General features: G+C 58.1%; 1 protein-coding gene across 3 annotated transcripts in view; it reads right to left on the reverse strand.

Annotated features, from left to right (window-relative positions):
- The window catches only part of SGSM2 (small G protein signaling modulator 2), a 44,171-nt gene that overhangs the window by 4,817 nt on the left and 19,003 nt on the right, over nucleotides 1-20,351 (reverse strand). Inside the window, exons 3-19 of one of the 3 annotated variants that reach the window (XM_030922770.1) lie at nucleotides 14,756-14,918; nucleotides 14,287-14,448; nucleotides 13,512-13,579; nucleotides 13,268-13,413; nucleotides 12,807-12,941; nucleotides 12,200-12,324; nucleotides 11,724-11,791; nucleotides 11,331-11,491; nucleotides 11,046-11,172; nucleotides 8,970-9,104; nucleotides 4,985-5,138; nucleotides 4,144-4,208; nucleotides 3,910-4,055; nucleotides 3,317-3,445; nucleotides 2,885-3,067; nucleotides 513-899; nucleotides 174-250 (exon numbers count right to left, since the gene is read on the reverse strand). In XM_030922770.1, coding sequence (XP_030778630.1) covers nucleotides 174-250; nucleotides 513-899; nucleotides 2,885-3,067; nucleotides 3,317-3,445; nucleotides 3,910-4,055; nucleotides 4,144-4,208; nucleotides 4,985-5,138; nucleotides 8,970-9,104; nucleotides 11,046-11,172; nucleotides 11,331-11,491; nucleotides 11,724-11,791; nucleotides 12,200-12,324; nucleotides 12,807-12,941; nucleotides 13,268-13,413; nucleotides 13,512-13,579; nucleotides 14,287-14,448; nucleotides 14,756-14,918 — 2,431 coding nt within the window. Of the gene's footprint in view, nucleotides 1-125; nucleotides 251-512; nucleotides 900-2,884; nucleotides 3,068-3,316; nucleotides 3,446-3,909; nucleotides 4,056-4,143; nucleotides 4,209-4,984; nucleotides 5,139-8,969; nucleotides 9,105-11,045; nucleotides 11,173-11,330; nucleotides 11,492-11,723; nucleotides 11,792-12,199; nucleotides 12,325-12,806; nucleotides 12,942-13,267; nucleotides 13,414-13,511; nucleotides 13,580-14,286; nucleotides 14,449-14,755; nucleotides 14,919-20,351 lie in introns of all 3 variants that reach the window. The other 2 variants (XM_010388499.2, XM_010388500.2) reach the window with 2 other exon arrangements.

Raw genomic sequence — 20,351 nt, forward strand, 5'->3', positions numbered from 1 at the left:
GTGACTCAGGAGCAGGAGGGAGGAGCAGGGCACCTTCCCGACCCCATCTTTCAGAGTAACTGGCGGGAGCCAGAGTGCGGGGGCAGGGTCTCGCCTGGCACCCTGAGCCCCGCCCCACAAGGCACCTGCACATGACGTCTCTGAGCCTCTCAAGGTTGGGGGGCGTGAAGTACCAGTAGTTGCGGTCACATCTCTGCACATCCTTGTCTATGCGGTGCAGGTTTAAGGCCACAGTGTCCAGTAATTCTATCTGGAAGAGTGGAGGGCCCTCAGGCATGAGACCGGGCAGCCCTTCCCAGGCTGGGGGCAGAATGTGCCCCAAGAAATGCAGCAAAACAGGGAACCCCGAGACCAGAACGAGTCCCCTGGGGATGCTGAGAAATGGGCTCAGAACTCCCTTCTAGGGCAGTCAGGGCACCCCGCCTTCCACCCCGCCAGCCCTTCCTCAGCTCTGGGATGTCAGGAGGGCCGCTGGGGCGGCTGGGAACAGTGCCTGGGGAGCATGTACGCACAGTGTAGGCAGCTGCGCACACAGCTGCAAGCTCCTCCCCCGCCTCCAGTTCTCCGGCCTGAGGAGGCTTCTCCTGGCTGGGATCCTGGGGCTCCGTGAAAGTGTGAGCTGCAGGGCCGGGCCCACTGGGGCCTTCCTCCCCGCCGCCGTCCTCCTCTTCGAAGCCTACGCTCTGCCCCTCATCTAGGCTTGACTGGATGCCCGAGGCCACGGAGTAATTGCGAGAGGAGGGCAGTCCTGAGTCTGGAGAGTCGAACTCCACGGAATGCTGCTGCTCCACCGCGGCGGTGCCCGGCGTCCCGGCTCCTGCTTCCTGCTCAGGCTTTGGTCTGGAATCTTCAGGGTCCTGGGGCCCCGGGGGCTCCAGTTCATCCACAGAGATAAACACCTGGTGGGTGAACACAGGGCGGCTCCACCTTCACTCTAGCACCTTCCCGCAGCCTCCTCGGCCAGAAGGGAGCTGGAATGCAAAACTCTTCACACCCCCTCTCCCACCACAGCCCCCAACACGGTCGCCGCCACGGAGCACCAAGCCAGCTTCCGACCCAGCCGGCCAGGCGGAGAGTAGCCTCTGGCCAAACATGAAGACACCGCCTTCAGCCCTGCTTGACGGAACAGCTCCAGGTCTTCCTGTGGCTACTGAAGGGAAGAGAGGGAGCCAGAGGGCTGAACGCTCAATGGCCAGTTTGAACTAAGTCTCGTGCTCGAAACGCCTAAAGTCATGAGAACAGGAGAATGGCCTTAGTGTTTTGGTGTGGCTGCCAGGACACCCTGGGTGGAGAGAAGGCTAAAGCTTTTAGGAAAAACAAGTTTTTCCTTATTTTCAGTATTGCATGTTCAGCAGGACAAGACAGGAGCATTCTGTGGCAAGTACCCAGTCAGCTCCATTAGCCCTCAGGCAAGGTGGGGAGACGTAAGAAGGAAAAGCAAACATTCTACCGACTAGACACAGTCCACCACTGTGGACAAGGCACGGGGAAGAGAAGAGACGCACGGAGACTCTTTGGGATTTTTCTTTCTCTATGTTGACCACGTAGGGAAAGCGACGGTAAAAGCAGTTTCTACTTTGGGCAGGAAGCATGAAGTGCTGGGTAAGGGCCGCAGTTCTGTGGCAACCGAATATGCCAGTGAGGAAGGCTACTGCTGTCCATGAGCTCAGCAGCCGGGCACTGGCACAGACTAAGATTTTTACAAAACCCAAAGCCAGAGAGAGGGAGAATGTGTTCCTGAATAGGGGATTAAGAACAAAGCATGTGGGAAATGAGAATGTGCCTTGTTAGCTCTCTCTCTCTCTCTCTCTCTCTTTCTTTCTTTCTGAGGCAGGGTCTCACTCCATGGCCCAGGCTAGAGTGCAGTGGTGGGATCACGGCTCACTGCAGCCTCAACCTCCACGGCTCAAGGGGTCCACCCACCTCAGCCTCCCAAGTAGCTGGGACCACAGGTGCACCCCAACACATGCGGCTAATTTTTGCATTTGTTGTAAAGACAGGGTTTCACCATGTTGCCCAGGCTGGTCTTGAACTCTTGAACTCAAGCCGTCCTCCAACCTCTGCCTCCCAAAGTGTTGCAATTATAGGCATGAGCCACCACACCCAGCCAGTTAGATTTAACTTCCTTCACCTTACATTTTCTGTTAATGTTAGTAAGGATTTAGTAAAGTAACAAGAATACACAATAAAGAGGCAATTTTAAAGAAAAAAGTTAATGAAAGTGTCCTTAAAAATGCAACTTATCCGTGTTCGCTGGGCCAGGCAGTCACGGTTGAGAACTTGCTGTTGGAAAGGCAGGAGTGACGCCGGAAAGAGCTACTCTCTCGTGCTCTGAGTGAGCCTGGCATAGTCCTGTGCAGTGACAGGCAACAACATGGGAGGAAGGATCTCGCCAGTCAACACCAATGGGGCTGCTCTGCGGGCTCCCCTGTTCTCAGGCCCACAGCTCTCAGCAAGCCTCTACAGTCAGAGGATGTGGGTGGAGAGGGGAAACTGAGGCCCAGAGACGGGAAGTTCTTGCCCAGAAACATTCATCTTGTCAGTAGTGGATCTGGGACTAGAGCCCAGCACTGCCTGTTGCCAGCTTTGAGGTCTTTCTACAAGGAGGAGGGCGTCCCTAAATCCCAGTAAGTCCATCTTTCCCTCTAGTTGGCTAAAACTGAGCACAATGCACGCTCTCACTTTATTCCTACAATACCCAGAGAAATAGGTGGTAGAGGCACAGTTAGCCATTTCCAGTTGGAGAAAATGAGACACAGGCACATTAGGCCTTTCTCGCAGGGCCCCACTAGTTCCCAGAGGTCAGGCTGGTGCTCAGGATCACTGTGCATAAAACGCGGGTGGCCCCCAAGATCCCCAACCCTCCAGGTCCCGTGTGGCTCACATCGTTGCTGATGGTGGAGTCTCGGTGGATGAGGCGCTGCACGTGGCTGTCGATGCTGCTGCCCGAGGAGAACTTGGTGCGTGTGGCTGGGTGGGCCTCCCGCTCCCGCTGCCTCACCACCACCTCGCAGGCCTTCCACTCTGCCAACACCTGCTGGTACCTTGCTGCCACCACTGCATCCACCTGTACTCACACCACACCACGACCATGGGGGAAGCGTGCACCAGGCCCTCCCCTTCAGGAGCTGGGCCTGCACTGGACCTTGGGTCCTGAGTCTCAGACTCAAGACGGGCCTCAGGGTAAGGGCGGTCGAGCTGCCCTGCCATGCTTCTTTCTGGCTGGGAAGGGGCTGAGGCTTCCAAGGTCCCCTCCCTGGCGTCCCCTGGCCCAGCTCCCCATCTCACCAGCCCCATGGGAACAGGCTCCTCTTACCTGCTCCATCTCCTTCTTGCTCATGCCGAACGTGTAGTGGCCAAGCAGAAAGGGCCAGACGTCCTTGCGGATCTCGTGCTCTATGCCTCCGTAGTACACTTGCCGCAGCAGCTCCAGCTCTTTGTAGTTCTGAGGGACCCGGGCAGTCAAGACCGTGCAGCCTCCACGGTCACTGTGGCCCAGCTCGGGGAGCCGCATCCCACAGAGAATGGGCTGGGCCGGGGCCTCTAGTGACTGCTGAAGCTCAGGCAAAGCCTGCTTTGGGGTGGCCACACCCTCCCGTGCCCCGGCTCCCAGCGGGGTGAGATCTCGTTCTGCTCTCCTTCCTTATGGGGCAGGACATGGCGCCCGGAGAGAGGCCGAGCTTTATCCAGGACCACAGGGCGATGTGGACGCAGGACAGCTTCCCAGTCTAGCCCCCTTCCTGTGTCAGCCCCATGCCCAGATGCAAGAGATTCTGCCAGGACCCCCGTCACTCTGTGGCATCGGCCCTGGCCTGTCAGCCGTGCCCACTGCCACATTTTACCCCGAAGCCCTCACTCCTGCCCGCCCCAGCCCCTCGCCCTGTGGCCCTGGAACCCCAGGGTTGGCACCTTTTTGTCCTTCTGATACTTGCTCCACGTGTCCTTGGTGAGGCCTGCGGAGGCCCCCGGGGGCCGGTCAGGTGGAATAATGCTATGGTGCACCAGCGCTGACAGATGGGTCCGCACCGTGGACAGGTGGCGGCAGTGTGCCAGCCCTGCAGTGGGCAGCAGTGGGCAGCGGGGGGCTGGGACCCAGGGTCACCCGCCCCCAGCCCGCCACAGCCCAGCGCACCCCATACTCACAGCCGTAGAAGGCCCGGGACACGATCTGCCTCTTCATGCTCTCACACAGTAGCCTGAGCGGCAACCTGTGGGAACAATCGGCTCAGCGGGGAGGGGCCACGGCCCCTCTGGTGGGAGGAGAGAGAGAAGGGAGGAGGTTCTGTCCTGGGGGGCAGGTAAGGCACTGGGGAGGGTGCGAGGAGGAGGAGCCGCAGCCCAGAAGCTGTCAGTGGGCGCCCTGTCCCTGCCTGCCACCCTGGATAGAGCTGCTGTGGGGCCCCCGCCTGGCCCCCAACCACCTGGGGATCTTGGTGAATGAACTTCACCTGTGTGAATCTTCGTTTCCTCATGTGAAAAATGGAGAGAGGCACCGGACGGTCATCAAGATTAATAAACAAAAGATAAAGTAAAGGTAAAAGAGCACACCTCCCATAAAAGCCATTCACTCACTGCCCTGGCACACGGCAGGTGGCTGCTGAGTGTCCTCAGGTGGACAGCCTGTCAGCAGGGTCTCTGTGCACATCGGGAAGGGGAGCTCATGGGGACTGAGCCGACGATGTGCTGGGCACAACTCTGGACAGTCGCTGGGGTTCTCTCTCATTCCGTCCTCACAAGTACCGTAGGCAGCAAGTGGCATCATCCCCATTTTACAGATGAGGAAATTGAGGTTCAGACATGTCGAGGCTCACGGTAATTCCGTAACTTGCAAGTCATGTGGGTAGCAAAAGTGAAATTTGAACCCAGGTCTGTCCCACTCTAGAGGCCACCCTGTCGCGCAAGTGACACGGCCTTTAAGGAAAGATGGACGCACATGTGGCCGGACACGCTAACAGGAAGCTGGAGCCGAGCGCTGCCCACTCACCGGTTGGGGATGCAGCTACAGTGGCTGGGGGTTGCATGTGGGGAGCTGCTGGAGGAGCAGGAGAGGCAGGAGGAGCCCTGACTGCACAGGGGCTCCAGGTGCCAGGCTGGCAGGCCGGGCCCAAAGCCCTGCATCTCGATCATGTCACCAGCATCTGAGGGGAGGAAGGATGGCATGGTCAGGGCCTGAGAAGCCTTCTCTCCCAGGCACCCTGCAGCATGCCCACCTCTGTGCCCAGAGCTGCAGAATCAAGTCACCCATGGGTGGAAAAGCACAGAGGTGGGGACTGCCTGGTCCAGAGCCCAGAGATGGAGACGGTAAGGAGAGAGGGCGCCTGACAATTCCTAGCCTCCAGCAAGCCTGGAGAGGGGCAGCAAGGCGTCATTCTGCATGTGGTAAAATACTTGGACTGAGTCTTGGGTGATTGTGCCTATAGCTCTATCTTGCGACCAGCAAGCCCTTGCTTTTCTAGAGGGAAGGGAAAGAAAGAGAAGGAACAAAGACCTGAGCTCCCCAAAGTGCCACCAGCTAGCTTAGCCTTCAAGGATTCAGCTTGGTCCTCTTGGCAAACTCTGAGATGCTCAAGGTGTCCAGGGAGTCCCCACTGTTTAAAGCCCCTGAGGAATCTGAGTCACCTGCCCGTAGGCCTGACTCTTCTAGGGGAGTCTAGATCTGGTGGCCAGTGGCTACGGGTGAGCAGTGCCCCGTGCCTAGGCCAGGCACCCCTGCTGCCAACTCCCACGGGCCCTTTCTGAGTTCTACTCCATCCCTGCCTAGCCTGAGAGCTCTTAGCATGGCGGCCTCCCGAAAATACCAGCGAATTGGATGGAAGCCACAGGTCCCAGGGCTACGAGGCCACTGCGGGAGTGGGGGTGGTGGTGGGCACAGAGACCCACCATCCAATGTGACAGAGAAGAACAGGCCCAGTTGCAGCCTCAGAAGATGACTCCTTGGACACAGCTATGCTGCCAGCAGACAGGGCCTGCTCAGCCAGCCCAGGTGGTCTGAATCAGAACTCAAGACCCTTGAGAGCTTCCAGGGTCCAAGTGGGGCAGGGTACTGCTTAAGGGGGACTCTGGCAGGTCCAGTGAGCCACAGAGATGAAGGCAAGTGAGAGAGGAAGTGGAAGCACTGGGGGTGATGCCAGGAGGGAGGGAGAGAGTGGAGAAGAGTTCGGAAGAACAGGGACGGAGAGCCGTGTGTGCTGAGGGGGTCCTGTTGGCAGCGGTTTGCTTGGCTGGCTCAGCCTGGGCTGGGGCCCACCGTGGCCTGCTACAGGCGTGGGCCTGGCTTTGGTGGGAGCTGGACTCCAGCTCTGGGTGTGCCTTGGTGGGGAGGGCTGAGCTGAGCCCCTTTCAGTTCCCTCAGTGGTTGCCCTGCCTTGGCCAGGGCGCTCTTCCCAGACCCACAGCCGTGAGTTTTGCAGGTATCTGGCACTTCAGCTCCACCAGGAGGCAAATTAAGGGAACACACGTGGGAGGAGGGGCTGCGGCTCTGGGAGTGAGGGCGTTGCAAGCCATGCCTGAGACTCTGGGAAGAAGGAGAGGGTGCAGGTGCAGTAGAGCAGGAGCCCAGCTCAGGCCCCTGCAGGAGGAAGGAGAGAAGAGGACAGTCCCGGGAGGAGCCGGGGTGGGAAGAGGCCCAGCCAGGCAGGCAGCAGGCAACAGGCGGGCAGGCAGGGAGGGCAACAGGGGCGAGGGCGGGAGTGGGCAAAGGGAACCAAGCTCATGCCCAGAAAGGAGGCCCAGCCAAGGCATGTCTCCTGGGTCAATGCTCTTCACCTTAATCCTCCAGGAAGGAGCTGAACCAGCCACATTCGAACACTGTGTCTCTGAACGAGCCCAGTGCAGACAGCTGGGGCTATGGCGTGACTGAGTGAGGGCGCAGGCTGGACTGGGGGGTCTGCTGGGTCGGCTTTGACTCTGACCCTCTCCTCTGAGCATGAGGAAAGTGTAAAGCATGAAAACAGTGTGGTGAACCCCACAGCCCCTAAGACTCCGAGTGAAAGGTGCGTGGCCTGGAGCAGAATTAGAGTGAATAGCATCTCTGCTCTGTGGGGAGGCAGCAGGAAAAGGAAGGGGAGAGGAAGAGGGAGGGAGAGGAAATCTGGACACCCCGCCACTGATTCACATGCACAAGTCAAGCATGTTGCAGGCCTGAAAAGCAACAGCTGGCAGAACGGACTCAACAGTGTTGTCATTACGGACTGGAGTGCAGGTGGGGGGCCCCCATTCCCCAGCCCTCTCCCCAGCCGCCTGCTGATTCTGCTCTTACGCCTCCTCTCCTTTCCCAAGTATTAGGGGCCCAGAAGTTCCACACTGGGTTGGCCTAGCCCCTGAGTTCTTGAGAGGATACACAGGTGAGCCCTGAGGCCTCTGGACCCCTGGAAGTGGGCCTGGAAGTTTCTCTGATCCTGGAGGCCTCAACCCTGAGACTAGTCAGGGATAGGCTTTCTATCACCGAGTCTGTCAAGGGCTCTGCTAGGACCCTCCAGTCTCTAGCCTGACTACCAGTTCGTGGGGGAAGAAGTAGCTCTGTGGGTGCCCTCAGAGCTCAACCTTCCCACACTGCTCAGTCAGTCCACTGTAAATAGGCAACAGCCCCAAGTCCAGGTTTGCAAGGAACCAGATGGCAGGGGTGTGTGCAGGCAATAAACATCAGAAGCGGGATGTTCCCACCTAGGCCTGGCCTACAGGCTCATATTAGAAGGGCTGGGAGGGAGGGTGGGCAAGAGGGCAGGCGCCTGGCAGTAGGAGGGCAGCTGGCAGTGTGTGCGGAGGGTGTGCTGGGTGTGTTCTAACACAGACCAGGCCGCCCTGCCTGCCCGGAGACTATTACTGGCTTAGTGGCCGGCTAAGGAACTGGGCTTCCCGGCAGAACTTTGTGGAAGCCTAAGGGGAGTGTGACATATTCTGAGGGCATCCTCTGCAGGGGCAGGGAAAGGGAGAAGCAATTGGTTGTGTGGCCTGGGAATGGGTGGGGATGGGGAAGCTCCCCTCGTCTCTGGGAGAACTGGCTTCAGCCTCTTCCTACCCGCCCCTTCCTGGAGCACCCAGCGCAGTCCTCAGAGGTTGCCTGGCTGATTGCTTGCTGAAAAGAGTAGGGCTCCCTCTGTACCAAGCCAGCTCTGTGCTGGGAAAGATGGGTGGTAGGCAGAGGAACCCTGAGAGGCTGAGGGTACCACGCTATCACCTCCAACAAAAGGGACCTCTCCGTTCATGGACCCTGAGGTTCCTGAGGGCAGGAACACAGCTGTCTTATATCCCTGGTCCAGGTGAAGAGACGGAGCTCTGGGAGAGCGAGGAACCTGCTCAAAACCGTACAGTGAACCAGGGGCATATCTGGGGCGGGAGTTCATGTTGCCAGGCCCTGAGCCTGGCCCCTTCCTGGACACCAGGCTGCAGCTATTTCTAGATTTCATGCCAAAGCACCAGGCCCTGCCTGCTGGGGTCCTCAGGCCTCCGGGGAAACTGAGCCCTGGGGCCCTTCCCATGGCAGCCCTCAACCCCTTGCCTGACCCAAAGCTGCTGCCCCTGCCCCAGGAAGGACCCGGTGCCTCCGTCCTATTTCTGTTAAGTCAGGAGTCAGAGGCACCAGGCCCAGAGGCTGGTCTTCCCAATTAGCAGAAAGAGTGGGAATTTGCCAGCCTGACCCCTGGAGGAGGAATGGGCTCAGAGAGCCACTCAGGGTGCCCAGGAGGCAATCAGATAATCAGACCTTCTTATTAGCAAATCCTCTTCCTTCTCAGGCACGAAGCGCCCTCCTCGCAGCCTGGAGCCACCTGCCCTGGGCCAGGCCCTTTACTTGCCAGCACCTGTCTGGCCTCCTTCTGCCCTCCCTGATCTGCCCCCTGATGGGAGGGATCTGCCCCAGGTGCAAGTCCCCTAATGCCAACACTGCCGTTCACGCCCCTGTGGTGGGTGGCAGGTGGGCCCGGGAGGGAGGGTGGGGATGAGGTGGGTCAGGGAGAGGGAGGGATAAAAACCTTTCATCGGATTGGGAGCTGTGAGGTTCCGCGAGCAGATCATTGAGAGCATTGCGTGCAGTTTATCCTCCTCTTCCTCATCATCGTCCACCGAGGCCGCGCGGCTGGCCGCTAGGTGGTGGTAGTTAATAGTGACTGCTCAAAGAGAACAGCAAGAGGCAGAGGCGTGAGGACCCTCCTCCCTGGGCAGGACGGACTCCCTCCTTAAGGGGAGTGGAATGGAGGCCGGGGTCATTGTGATTCTGCAGGGCACAGAAGAGGGGAAGGGAGGGGACCAGAAAGCTCTTTGGATGATTTTCCTGGGACAGTGTGGGAGGCGGCGAGGGGCTGGGGCAGCTGCAGAGCCTCACTCTTCGGAGGCAGCCTCTCTAGGAAGAACAGAAGAGAGAGAACGGAGGTGGGGGGATGTGAAAGACGACCGGGACTGTTTGGAACGGGCTGGCAGCCCAGGAGGCCATCGGCCCTTGCACAGGCTGGGCATGACGGCTGGCAGATGGGTCCTGATCATTCTCTAGCTCCTCTCAGGCTGGACCAAATCTGAAGATCACTCCAAATCCCCTTTTCCAGACTATAAATTCCACTTTCTTCCCTCCCAGGAAAAGGAAAGGGTGTCCCCAGAGCTGTCCTCAAGGAGCTGGTGTCGCTGGGTGGAGTTTCAGCCTCTTGGTGCCCTGGCTTGCCCTTGGGGAGACGGTCCTTGAAGTGAAGTGACCAGGACTGGGAAATGGTAAAGATCGAAGAGGGGAGCCAGAGACTGGAGCAGCTAAACCAAGCAACAGCCTGAGATTAAGCACCGAGTGTGGAAACACATTCTGGCCAAAGATGTGTCTCCTTGTCAGGTACATCTGGGAGCGGGGACATCCCCGTGCTGTGTGCCCTCTGAGCCTGGGGGCGCTGTCTGTGCTGCGGCTGAGTGTGCAGTCTGGGCAGTCTGGTCCCTAATACAGACACAACTTGTTGACAACTTTTTGGCACAAGTTAGGAAATGTAGGGAGCGGGTGTTCTTGTTGGCAATAAACGCTCTGGGCTGGCAAATTCCGCGACCTTAAGAAATTCTGCGACTTGTAAGAAAAGCAAGTCTGGCCCACAGAAACCTAGGGGTAGCAGCAGCACTCTGACCAGAAAGGGAACTTGGGTGTTGGTAGATGCACATAGACAGATGGACCCCCTTGACCCCAGGGGTGTGTGTTCAGGGTGGGGCAGGACCCACAAGGGCCAAGCCACCTTTCTACCTGCCAGTCCCTAAAGGCCCCAGGCAGCCCCCAGTTTGTCTCTGATGCAACCTGCTACTTCAGCTAACGCTCATCAGTAGTTGGTTTGAGGAGGGCTCTGGCTCTAGGGGAGTCAGTGGACAATTTTCACCATCCAAAAAGAAGCGCCGGGCTGGGCGCAGTGGCTCACGCCTGTCATCCCAGCACTTTGGGAGGCTGAGGTGGGCGGATCACAAGGTCAGGAGTTTGAGACCAGCCTGGCCAATATGGTGAAACCCCGTCTCTACTAAAAATACAAAAATTAGCCGGGTGTGGTGGCAGGCACCTGTAATCCCAGCAACTCGGAGGGCTGAGGTATGAGGATTGCTTGAACCCGGGAGGCAGAGATTGCAGTGAGCTGAGATCGCGCCATTGCACTCCAGCCTGGGCGACAGAGTGAGACTCTGTTTCAAAAAAAAAACAAAAAAGGAGCGCTGGTCCCATACCCAGGCTGTCTTCTGGGGGTCGGGGAGCAGGTGAAGAGCAATGGAGGGTTCCCCACCTTCTACTTCTAGTTTCTCCACGTATTTTACCCCTGGACAGGGTCCAAAAGGATAACTAAGAGTCTTGTGTAGTGCCGCCTAGGTCTGCCGAGCTGAGAGTCCTGGGGTGGAGAAGTGGGGAGGGGGCTAGGTAGAAGAGACACGCCTTTTCAAAGGCAGTATCTGTGGGTACAAGGTCCAGCTGAGAGGCTAGGCGATGAGCCTCCAGTGTTAACCTGGCCTGGTCGGTGGGCCCTGCCTGCTGCCCTCCTGGGTGACGCTGCGCTCCCTGCCTCCCCGAGCATCTTCCTCTCCTCCCCAGGGATGAAGCTCGGGACACTCACTGTGCTCATGCCTGTGGCCGGGGTAGATGATCCGGAACACATAGTCGGTGGCCCGCCCCGTGCCCATCTCCTCCATATCCACGGAGCGTATGCTGCTTCGTTTCCGTAGCTTGGGGAACACCTTCCCCTGTGGAAGGAGGGGTAGGTGGTCAGGCTGTCTAGGGTAGAGTCTCATCCAGGATTCCACACAAGGCTGCTCCTAAGAACTCCACGTGGGGAAGGAGGGAAGGCGGGCAGAGAACCCCCACACACAGCCCTTCCCCCAAAGCCTCCCACCCAAGTTACCTTCCCCTGCTGGGTCCACAGCGGGGGCTCCAGCTGTCCTCGAGGCAGCAGCCCATTCTCCAGACAGGACAGAAAGGACAGCAGGTGTCCTCCCTGCGGGAAATGCAGCGGCGGCCTCTGGATGCCATCCTGGCTCACCAGCACAAGCGTGCCGCCGCTCTCTGGGGGTGAATGCGGAGAGTGGGGCTGAGGCCCTCTCGTCGGCTCTCACAGCCTGCTGGCCAGCGCCCCCAAGCTGGGTAGGAGGCAGATGGCTGGGCCACAGCATGGCCTGGGAGCCCCATTAACAGGGATGGGAGGAGGACGAGGAGTCTCACAGGCCCCATGCATAGTGCGCGGCTGGCAGAAGGCAGCCTCTCCCTTCCCACCCGAGAGAGGACAAGGCGGGCTTACTTTGCTGGTGGCAGTGGATGCACACCACCTGGCTGAAGGGCACCACCAGGGCATAGTCCCAGTAAACGCTAGAAAGGAACCAGACTGCTGTCACTATGTCCAAAGACCTGCCATCCTTCCTTCCTTCCGTTTCCTGGTCCTACCACCCCATGAAACTCCCCTGAAGATAGGATGACCATAGCCAAGAAGTGCACACAGCCAGCCATGACCCGAGATCCGTGCTGCCCGCTCAGCACACGGACAGCTATCAGTCTCAGCCACTGAGAGCTTGGCTCAGACAAACCTCTTCATGGCCAGGCTTGGCTCCATCCTAGAGAGCTTGGGAACCACTCCGGGCAGCCGCTCCCTGCTATTCTTGGCATCCAGATAAAGAGTGAGGTTGGCCTCATGGAGCAAGTAGCGTTTCTCCATCCCCCTGCCTGAGGTCAACCCCACTCCTTGCCCTGGCTCCTGGGAGCGAGTCCCAAAGCCCCCACCTCTTTTCCAGCTCGGAGTCCCCCAGAGTCCCGTTCATCAGCTGGTTGGGGGTCCACTTCAGAGTCAGGCTCTCTGCAGACTGGTGCAGGGAGAGGTAGCCAGGGACCGCCTCCATGTCCTCCTTCTACAGCGGGAGACACCGGAAGACAGAGACGATGAAGGGCTGAGAGGTTCTCAGGGATGGCCTGTGAAAAGTGAGCTCCCACTGGGAGGAGGGGAAGCAAAGCTGGGCTAGTCACGGGGTCCTGGACGAGGGGCTGGGCAGAAGCACGAGAAAACAGGACCCAGGCAGCAGCTCTGGGCATGTCCTTTCCCTGGTCAGCTTGGTGCCACTGGCTCTCTCCTGCCAGCCTCCTGGATGCCAGGTCCATTCCAGGCCAGCCGTACCCACGCTGTGGATTCCCCTCGCGTGCTGGCTGCCATTGCTGCCCCTGCCAACTCAAGGCTGGGCGTGAGGCGTGTGAAACAGGGAGTTGGGAAGCGGGGGCCGTTCTCCCCCGCTCTCTCTCGTCAAGCTCCTCAGGAAAGGAATGACCATGGCTAGAGGCTTCCAACTGTCTGGTTCTGGGACCTGCGGGGAGAGGTGGCAGGATGAAGCTTTCCTACCGGCTGCACCAGCACGTGGTTCTTGCCATAGAGCAGCCGTGTCCGTGAGTTCTGGTGCAGGGACTCCACACACTCGCGGGCGCAGGCAGCCAGCCTGTCCTCCGACGCGCTGCCGCTGGAGTGCCGTTTCCGGATCTGTGTGGAAGGTCAGGGCTCAGCCTCCGGTCTTGGGAAACTGGTCTCAGGGCTTGAGAACCCTCAGGCTTCCATGCTGACCCTCTCCAGCTGACCCCAGGGTCCTTCCTGCCCCTGGTTTACTCCCAGCCACCCTCTGCTCTCCAGCCCGGACCAGCATGGGCTCCTGGCATTTCTGTTAAGTTTTATTGTGTGAAGGCTCTTCTCAGGTGGCCACTATCTGGGGGCATCTCCAAGGCCTGTCCTGTAGAGAGGCCAGTTTCCCGTCCCTACAGGCCCATGGGCATAGCCCAGATGAGCCCGAGGGGTGAGGAGGGGGCACCTACCCCCAGGGCTGGGCGCTTTGCAGGGGAGTCCTGGCGAGTAGGCGGACCCCGGATGCGGTGCCTCTGGACCAGCTCATCAGCAGAGGGGTCAGTCCAGTAGTGATCAGCTGTCTTGAGCTTAGTGTATTCCAAGGCACAGGGTCCCACTGTGGAGACAGAGACAGCCAGCTCAGACGATGCTCCCTCAGCACCTGCCCCGTACCCACCGTGGGCCTGGCACAGGCCCCTGTGCTCTCAGGCTCACCTAGAAGAGAGGCCAGGATCGGGCCGAACACAGGGTCTGCCAGCAATGCCTCCTTCTCGTAGTACTTGCTGCCAGGAGACAGACAGTGTGACTGCCGAGGCTCCAGGACTCATTCCAGGGCAGTCAGGCTCACCAGGTAGGGGCGTCCCCACAAAGCCCAGATTCAGATCAGTCATCAAGAAACAGAGAGTCCGCAAGGACTGGGCTTCGTGAGGTGCCTGGCATGGCCAATGCCCTGAGGGCAGTGAAGGGGATGGGGAGATGGAGGGCTGCCTACAGGCTGTCACGGACAGGCAAGTGTCCCGAGGGCTGGGGCTGAGGGACTGTTGGGAGACGGGTCAAAGGACGGGCTGTTTGGGGAACAGGGCAGCCACTTGTGGGATGGGGCAGCCACTTGGGGGACGGGGCAGCCACTTGGGGGATGGGGCAGCCACTTGGGGGAGCAGGGCAGCCACTTGGGGTACGGGGCAGCCACTTGGGGGATGGGGCAGCCACTTGGGGGAGCAGGGCAGTCACTTGGGGGACGGGGCAGCCACTTGGGGGACGGGGCAGCCACTTGGGGGATGGGGCAGTCACTTGGGGGACGCGGCAGTCACTTGGGGGACGGGGCAGCTATTTAGGGATGGGGCAGCCACTCGGGGGATGGGGCAGTCACTTGGGGGACGGGGCAACTATTTAGGGATGGGGCAGCCACTCGGGGGACGGGCCAGTCACTTGGGGGACGGGGCAGCTATTTAGGGATGGGGCAGTCACTTGGGGGATGGGGCAGAGTCACCTGCAGTTTTCCGCCAGGTACTGCACAACCTTGTCCAGGACTCTGTCGATGAGTGCCGTGCGCACCCATATGTGTTTCAAGGCCTGAGGGCTGAGGGCCGGAGCCTTCCCGCTGGCTGAGCCCTGTCTCCGCAGTGCCTCCTGGCTGGCCCCTGAGGGTTTCCTGCAAAGGCAGGGAGGGCTCCAGGAGTGCAGTGGTCTAGGGGTAAACCCCAGAATGCTGGCATCGGGAGTGGGGCTTGGTGCCCCAAGACGGGAGCACAGAGAACTGACTGGGGTTGGGAGCTGAAGGAGGGGTACAGAGCCTTATGCCCACAAAGAGCCAATCCCCACCCTCAGGCTGATCCCTCACCCAGAGGCCCTGCAAGGAACAGGCCCAGGATGCCAACTTTCCAATGGGCCATCCTAGGAAGTAGCAATTGCCAAGTGGGAAGAGCTGAAAGGAGGGAAGGGGCTGGCCCAGGGCTCACCTGCCCTCTGCTTGTTGCTGCAGCTCCTGTACCTTGTGGCAAATCTCCCCCGCCACTGGGCACGTCTTCCCCACCTTGGTGAACAGGGCCGCCATCTTGTCACTGCGCAGGAAGCCGGCGGCACGGCGCCTCAGCTGATGCAAGAGGCAAGCCTCCACCGCACCTAGGCCACAAAGGAAACAGCGTCTGAGCCTGGGAAGGACAGGGGAACGGGGAGGAAAGCTCCTCTTCCCCATACCTGTGGGGAGGCAAGGGGTAAGGGCAAGCCCTGACCCATATTAGAACCAAGAGCAGGCCAGGGAGATACCCCGGCTTCCTTCTAAAATTCCCCTCCCGGTCCCTCGGCTCCTGCCCAGGGGTGAACAGCTTTGACATGCCAAGCTGTCCCTCTCCCTCGCCTGGTGTGCACACGCCTCCCGTATGCGGCCTCACCCCTGGGGATCATGAGGACCAAAGCTCCTGCTCAGGGTGGCGTGAGCGGCTCCAACCCCGACCGCAAAGCACGGCACCCGCAGGATGGGGCTGTGAGGAGCACCCAACTCAGGAGCCTTTCTGGAGGGCACGGAGGATGTGGTTGCTAAGAAACAGGGCTCTGCAGGAGCTAAAATATTGATGAAGTCACTGCAGAGCTCAGACCCGACAGTGGCCGCTGGACTGAGGAGCCCAGCAGCTGAGAGAGAGAGATTTCTCTTTTCCATGCTAGGAGGGCTTCCCTCCATTCATTCATGGTTTACGGTTAGGCTTAGTCTCTGTCTGGACTTTCCACAGACAGACCCTGCAGGAAGAAAAGAAGGGCTTGGTGGGAGATGGTGGGAGCTGCCCTGGGCCCAGACAGACTCTAAAAATAGGAGTGTGTGTGTGTGGCGCAGAGGGGCTTCTACATGATTGGGCCAAACTAACTTTTTTTTTTTTTTAATTTTTTTGAGACGGAGCCTCGCTCTGTCGCCCAGGCTGGAGTGCAGTGGCTGGATCTCAGCTCACTGCAAGCTCCACCTCCCGGGTTCACACCATTCTCCCACCTCAGCCTCCCAAGTAGCTAGGACTACAGGCGCCCACCACCACGCCTGGCTAGTTTTTGTATTTTTTGTAGAGATGGAGTTTCACCATGTTGGGCAGGATGGTCTTGATCTCCTGACCTCGTGATCCACCTGCCTCAGCCTCCCAAAGTGTTGGGATTACAGGCGTGAGCCACTGTGCCAGGCCGGCCAAGCTAACTGTTTTACAGGTGAGGAGGGAAAGGCCCAAAGAGGGGAAGAAACTCGATCACAGTCACATAGTGGCAGAGCCACCAGGGCGAGGACCCAGGACTCCAAACCTTGGCCCAAGCCCCTTTCGCCACGTCCAGGTGTGTCTGGTTGGGGGCAGGGACACTGAGGGGAGAAGGAGGTGGTTTTTTCACACAGACTGAAAACAGTGAGTGGTGTGCTGGAGACAGTCAGACAGAACGAGGTCTGAGCTTGGCATGGTCACTTGCTGTGAGACTCAGTTTTATCCTCTGTGAAAGGGGAAGACTTCTTAGGGCTAGTGTGAGACGTTACATGAGACAGAGGATGTGAAGTTCCCGACACGGGGTCTGGCTCTCAGGAGGCACTGGGTCTAGGTCAGTTCCTGACTTCTCACCCTGTTTGTTCAGACACAGTTCTACAGCTAGCCTCTAGGAGCTGGGTTTTAGCAGGACTCTCCCTGACAGGAAGAGGAAGAGGATGCACTGGAGAGAGGATCCAAGGCTGCCCCACAAGTGGGTGGAGATGCTCCTCTCTTAGAAACGGGGAAATTGAGGGCCATCAAGTTTTTTTTTTGGTTTGTTTGTTTTTTAAGACAGGGACCCACTCTGATGCCCAGCCTGGAGTGCAGTGGTGTAATCTCAGCTCATACCAGCCCCGACCTCTGTGGTACAGGTGATTCTCCCACCTCAGCCTCCCAAGTAGCTGGGACTACAGGCACGCACCACTATGCCTGGCAAACTTTTTACCTTTTTTTTTTTTTTTTTTTTGTAGAGACAGGATTTTGCCCTGTTTCCCAGGCTGGTCCTGAACTCCTAAGCTCAAGCAATCTGCTTCTCTCGGCCTCTCAAGGTGCTGGGATTACAAGCCTGAGCCACCATGCCTGGCCCCTATCAAGTTTATTTTGACTAGTTCTGTTAGAACATGAAACCTGGAGTTAGGAAATAATGACTGAAAATAGGACTTCTCACCTGTTTTTTTGCCTTTGTTTTTAGTTACTGACTAGCAGCCACCACCTGCCTATGAAGGAGTTTTGCTTGGTTCTCTCTTGGACTGAAGTCAAGAAGGGAGAGAGAGCCCCGGGGGCCAATCTGGAGGGCAGCCAGCTCAGCGAGAGCATCCCAGGGCTGGGGAAACAGGCAGGTCCCCTCCTCCTCCTGAGGGCCGCCTGCTGGAGCTCTTCACTGCCCAGGTCTTGGAGGGTTTTGTTTTAAGCACAGCCCTTTCTTCACAGTGTGTCCGTACATTTACGCGCATGTGCATCCTGACAGATGTATGCGCACCTATCCTATGTATGGGGCACAGGGGGAAATCTTGTTTTGCTTTAAGACAGTCTCGCTCTGTCACCCAGTCTGAAGTGCAGTGTTGCGATCTTAGCTCACTGCAATCTCCACCTCCCAGGTTCAAGCGATTCTCCTGCCTCAGCCTCCCAAGTAGCTGGGATTACAGGCATGCGCCACCACGCCCAGCTAATTTTTGTATTTTTAGTAGAGACGGGGTTTTGCCATGTTGGCCAGGCTGGTCTCGAATTCCCGACCTCAGGTGATCCACCCGCCTCAGCTTCCCAAAGTGCTGGGATTACAGGTGTGAGCCACCGCGCTCGGCCCACATGGGGAAATCTGGCTTAAGCGTCCACATGCTTCTCTCCATGATCAGTCTCACTGGTCCCTGGAGGTCTTGTGTGGCCCTGGGATATACAGGCGAATGACACTTTTGTCCCAGTCTCTTGGTCCTGGGCTGCTGCAGCTACAAGTCTGTGCTTGTGGAAAAGGGGTGATCATTTCCTGGGGTTGCACTTCCCATTCAGAGTAGGGAGAGAAGCAGCACTGAACAGGGCAGAAAGGCAGCAGGTGGCACATGTCCTGCAGGGATCACGTGCTTCAGTGGTGTGACTAATTGCCGGGATAATGAGTCATTTGCGTCCCCACCTTCCCTAGGCGATCGCAAATGGAGCCAGGCTGGGGAAACTGGGGAGTGGACGTCCCCAGCACACCCCATCGTGGCGTGGCCATCGGGGTGGCCTCGCCTACCTTCCCAGCCAGCCTGTGCAAATACCACAACTAGGGAATAACTGAGAGAAGCCAGGCAACTCGCTCAGTCTCCTCTTTGCTCCATAGTCCCTAATTTCCTTCTGTGCAACCCAGGCAAGGTGCCAGGAAGTGTCTGGGGAAGGAGAAATCCCTCTCCTGCATCGACTGTCCAAGCAAAGACCCGGTTAGAGCTGGGCGCGGTGGCTCACGCCTGTAATCCCAGCACTGTGGGAGGCCGAGGCGGGTGAATCACGAGGTCAGGAGATCGAGACCACGGTGAAACCCCTTCTCTACTAAAAATACAAAAAATTAGCTGGGCGTGGTGGCGGCGCCTGTAGTCCCAGCTACTCAGGAGGCTGAGGCAGGAGAATGGCGTGAACCTGGGAGGCGGAGCTTGCAGTGAGCCGGAGATCGCGCCACTGCACTCCAGTCTGGGGGACAGAGCAAGACTCCATCTCAAAAAAAAAAAAAAGGCCCGGTTAGGCCATTAGGCCAGGCATTACGGACTCAGTTCTGCGGGCTCCCGGCCAGTAACTGTTCACATTGCACATCTTATGCCACGCCCACAAGGTGTCCCCCATCGGGAGTGTGTACGTGCAGTGAATGTTATCATGTGCAGTGTGTAGGCAAAATAATAATAACACCACTACTTGAGAACTACTACCCTAGAGGACTTTGTGGATGGGCTTCTGGGGCTCCAAAAACCCCCTCCCTGGGGCCGGGCGTGGTGGCTCAGGCCTGTAATCCCAGCACTTTGGGGGGCCAAGGCGGGCGGATCATGAGGTCAGGAGATCAAGACCATCCTGGCTAACACGGTGAAACCCCGTCTCTACTAAAAATACAAAATATTAGCCGGGTGAGGTGGCGGGTGCCTGTAGTCCCACCTACTCGGGAGGCTGAGGCAGGAGAATCACTTGAACCCGGGAGGAAGAGGTTGCAGTGAGCCGAGATCACGCCACTGCACTCCAGCCTGGGCAACAGAGCGAGACTGTCTCAAACAACAACAACAACAACAACAACAACAAAGACCCCCTCCCTGAAATTGCGGCAATAATTTGAATGCAAATTGTTGATGTGCTCTAGAACGGTTAGATGACTGCTTTTTTTCCTGGATAGTGGGTCTATGGTTCTCAGCTTCTGACCCAAAAAAGGTGAAGAGGCCGTTTTTTTTTGAGACCGGGTCTCACTCTATTGCCTGGGCTGGCATGCAATGGTGCAACCACAGCTCACTGCAGTCTCAGCCTCCTGGGCTCAAGCCATCCTCCCACTTCAGCCTCTCAAGCAGCTGGGACTACAGGCTTGGGTCACTAAGCTTGGCTAATTTTAAAAATTTTTTGCAGAGACTGGGGTCTCACTATGTTGCCTAGGCTGGTCTCCAACGCCCAGGCTCAAGTGATCCTCCCACCTCAGCCTTCCAAAGCGCTGGCATGACAGGCATGAGCCACGGAGCCTGGCTCTGAGACTTCTGAGTCCAGCAGAAACCCAGGAAACCCAGGCATTCTCACTAATCGAAACATACATGGAGATATAAACACACGCCATCCCATATCTAGTGAACACCAAACTCACAACTGCCTGCGAAGCCGGCAGCAACACTGTGCGCCTTCCCCGGGGAGGGGTCTCCCAGACACACTGAGTCGGGACTGTGAAGGATGCTTCCCCACGGAGAGTCCCCATGACAGCCCAAGCTTACCCCTCTCCTGACTGGGGCCCCCGAGCACCAGACAGAACTCCAGGGCCTTACTCCCCTTACTTCTTCCTTCCCCAGCCCCCCACTAGGACCCCACCTCCCAGGGTGGAGGGTGGTGGCAGGAGATACTCATAGGGCTAAAGCACCAGGTTGGCTGAACCCCCCTGCCTGCTGACTGAGCTGTCTGGGCCCTGGGCTCCCACCTGTGAAGGCTTCAGGACCTTCGCAGGTCCTGAAGCCAGCAGGTCCCAGCACCACCTATGGCCACCCTGGGCATACCACAATGAGGTGACAACCTTGACATCATTTGGCTCATTTCATGAGAAAAAATGTGAACTAATTAATAAAAACCAACACTGGTTGGCATGGAAAAGTTTGGGCAAATGAATCAAAACAGAGAAGAGAGAAACATGACTTTAGAGGTCGGTGCGGCGGCTCACGCCTGTCATCCCAGCACTTTGGGAGGCCGAGGCGGGCGGATCACCTGAGGTCTGAGTTTGAGACCAGCCTGGCCAATATGGTGAAACTCCATCTCTACTAAAAATACAAAAATTAGCTGGGTGTGGTGGTGGGCACCTGTAGTCCCAACTACTCGGGAGGCTGAGGCAGGAGAACTGCTTGAACCTGGGAAGCAGAGGTTGCCGTGAGCTGAG

This window comes from Rhinopithecus roxellana, chromosome 19, assembly GCF_007565055.1.
Source record: "Rhinopithecus roxellana isolate Shanxi Qingling chromosome 19, ASM756505v1, whole genome shotgun sequence".
Taxonomy (NCBI): domain Eukaryota; kingdom Metazoa; phylum Chordata; class Mammalia; order Primates; family Cercopithecidae; genus Rhinopithecus; species Rhinopithecus roxellana.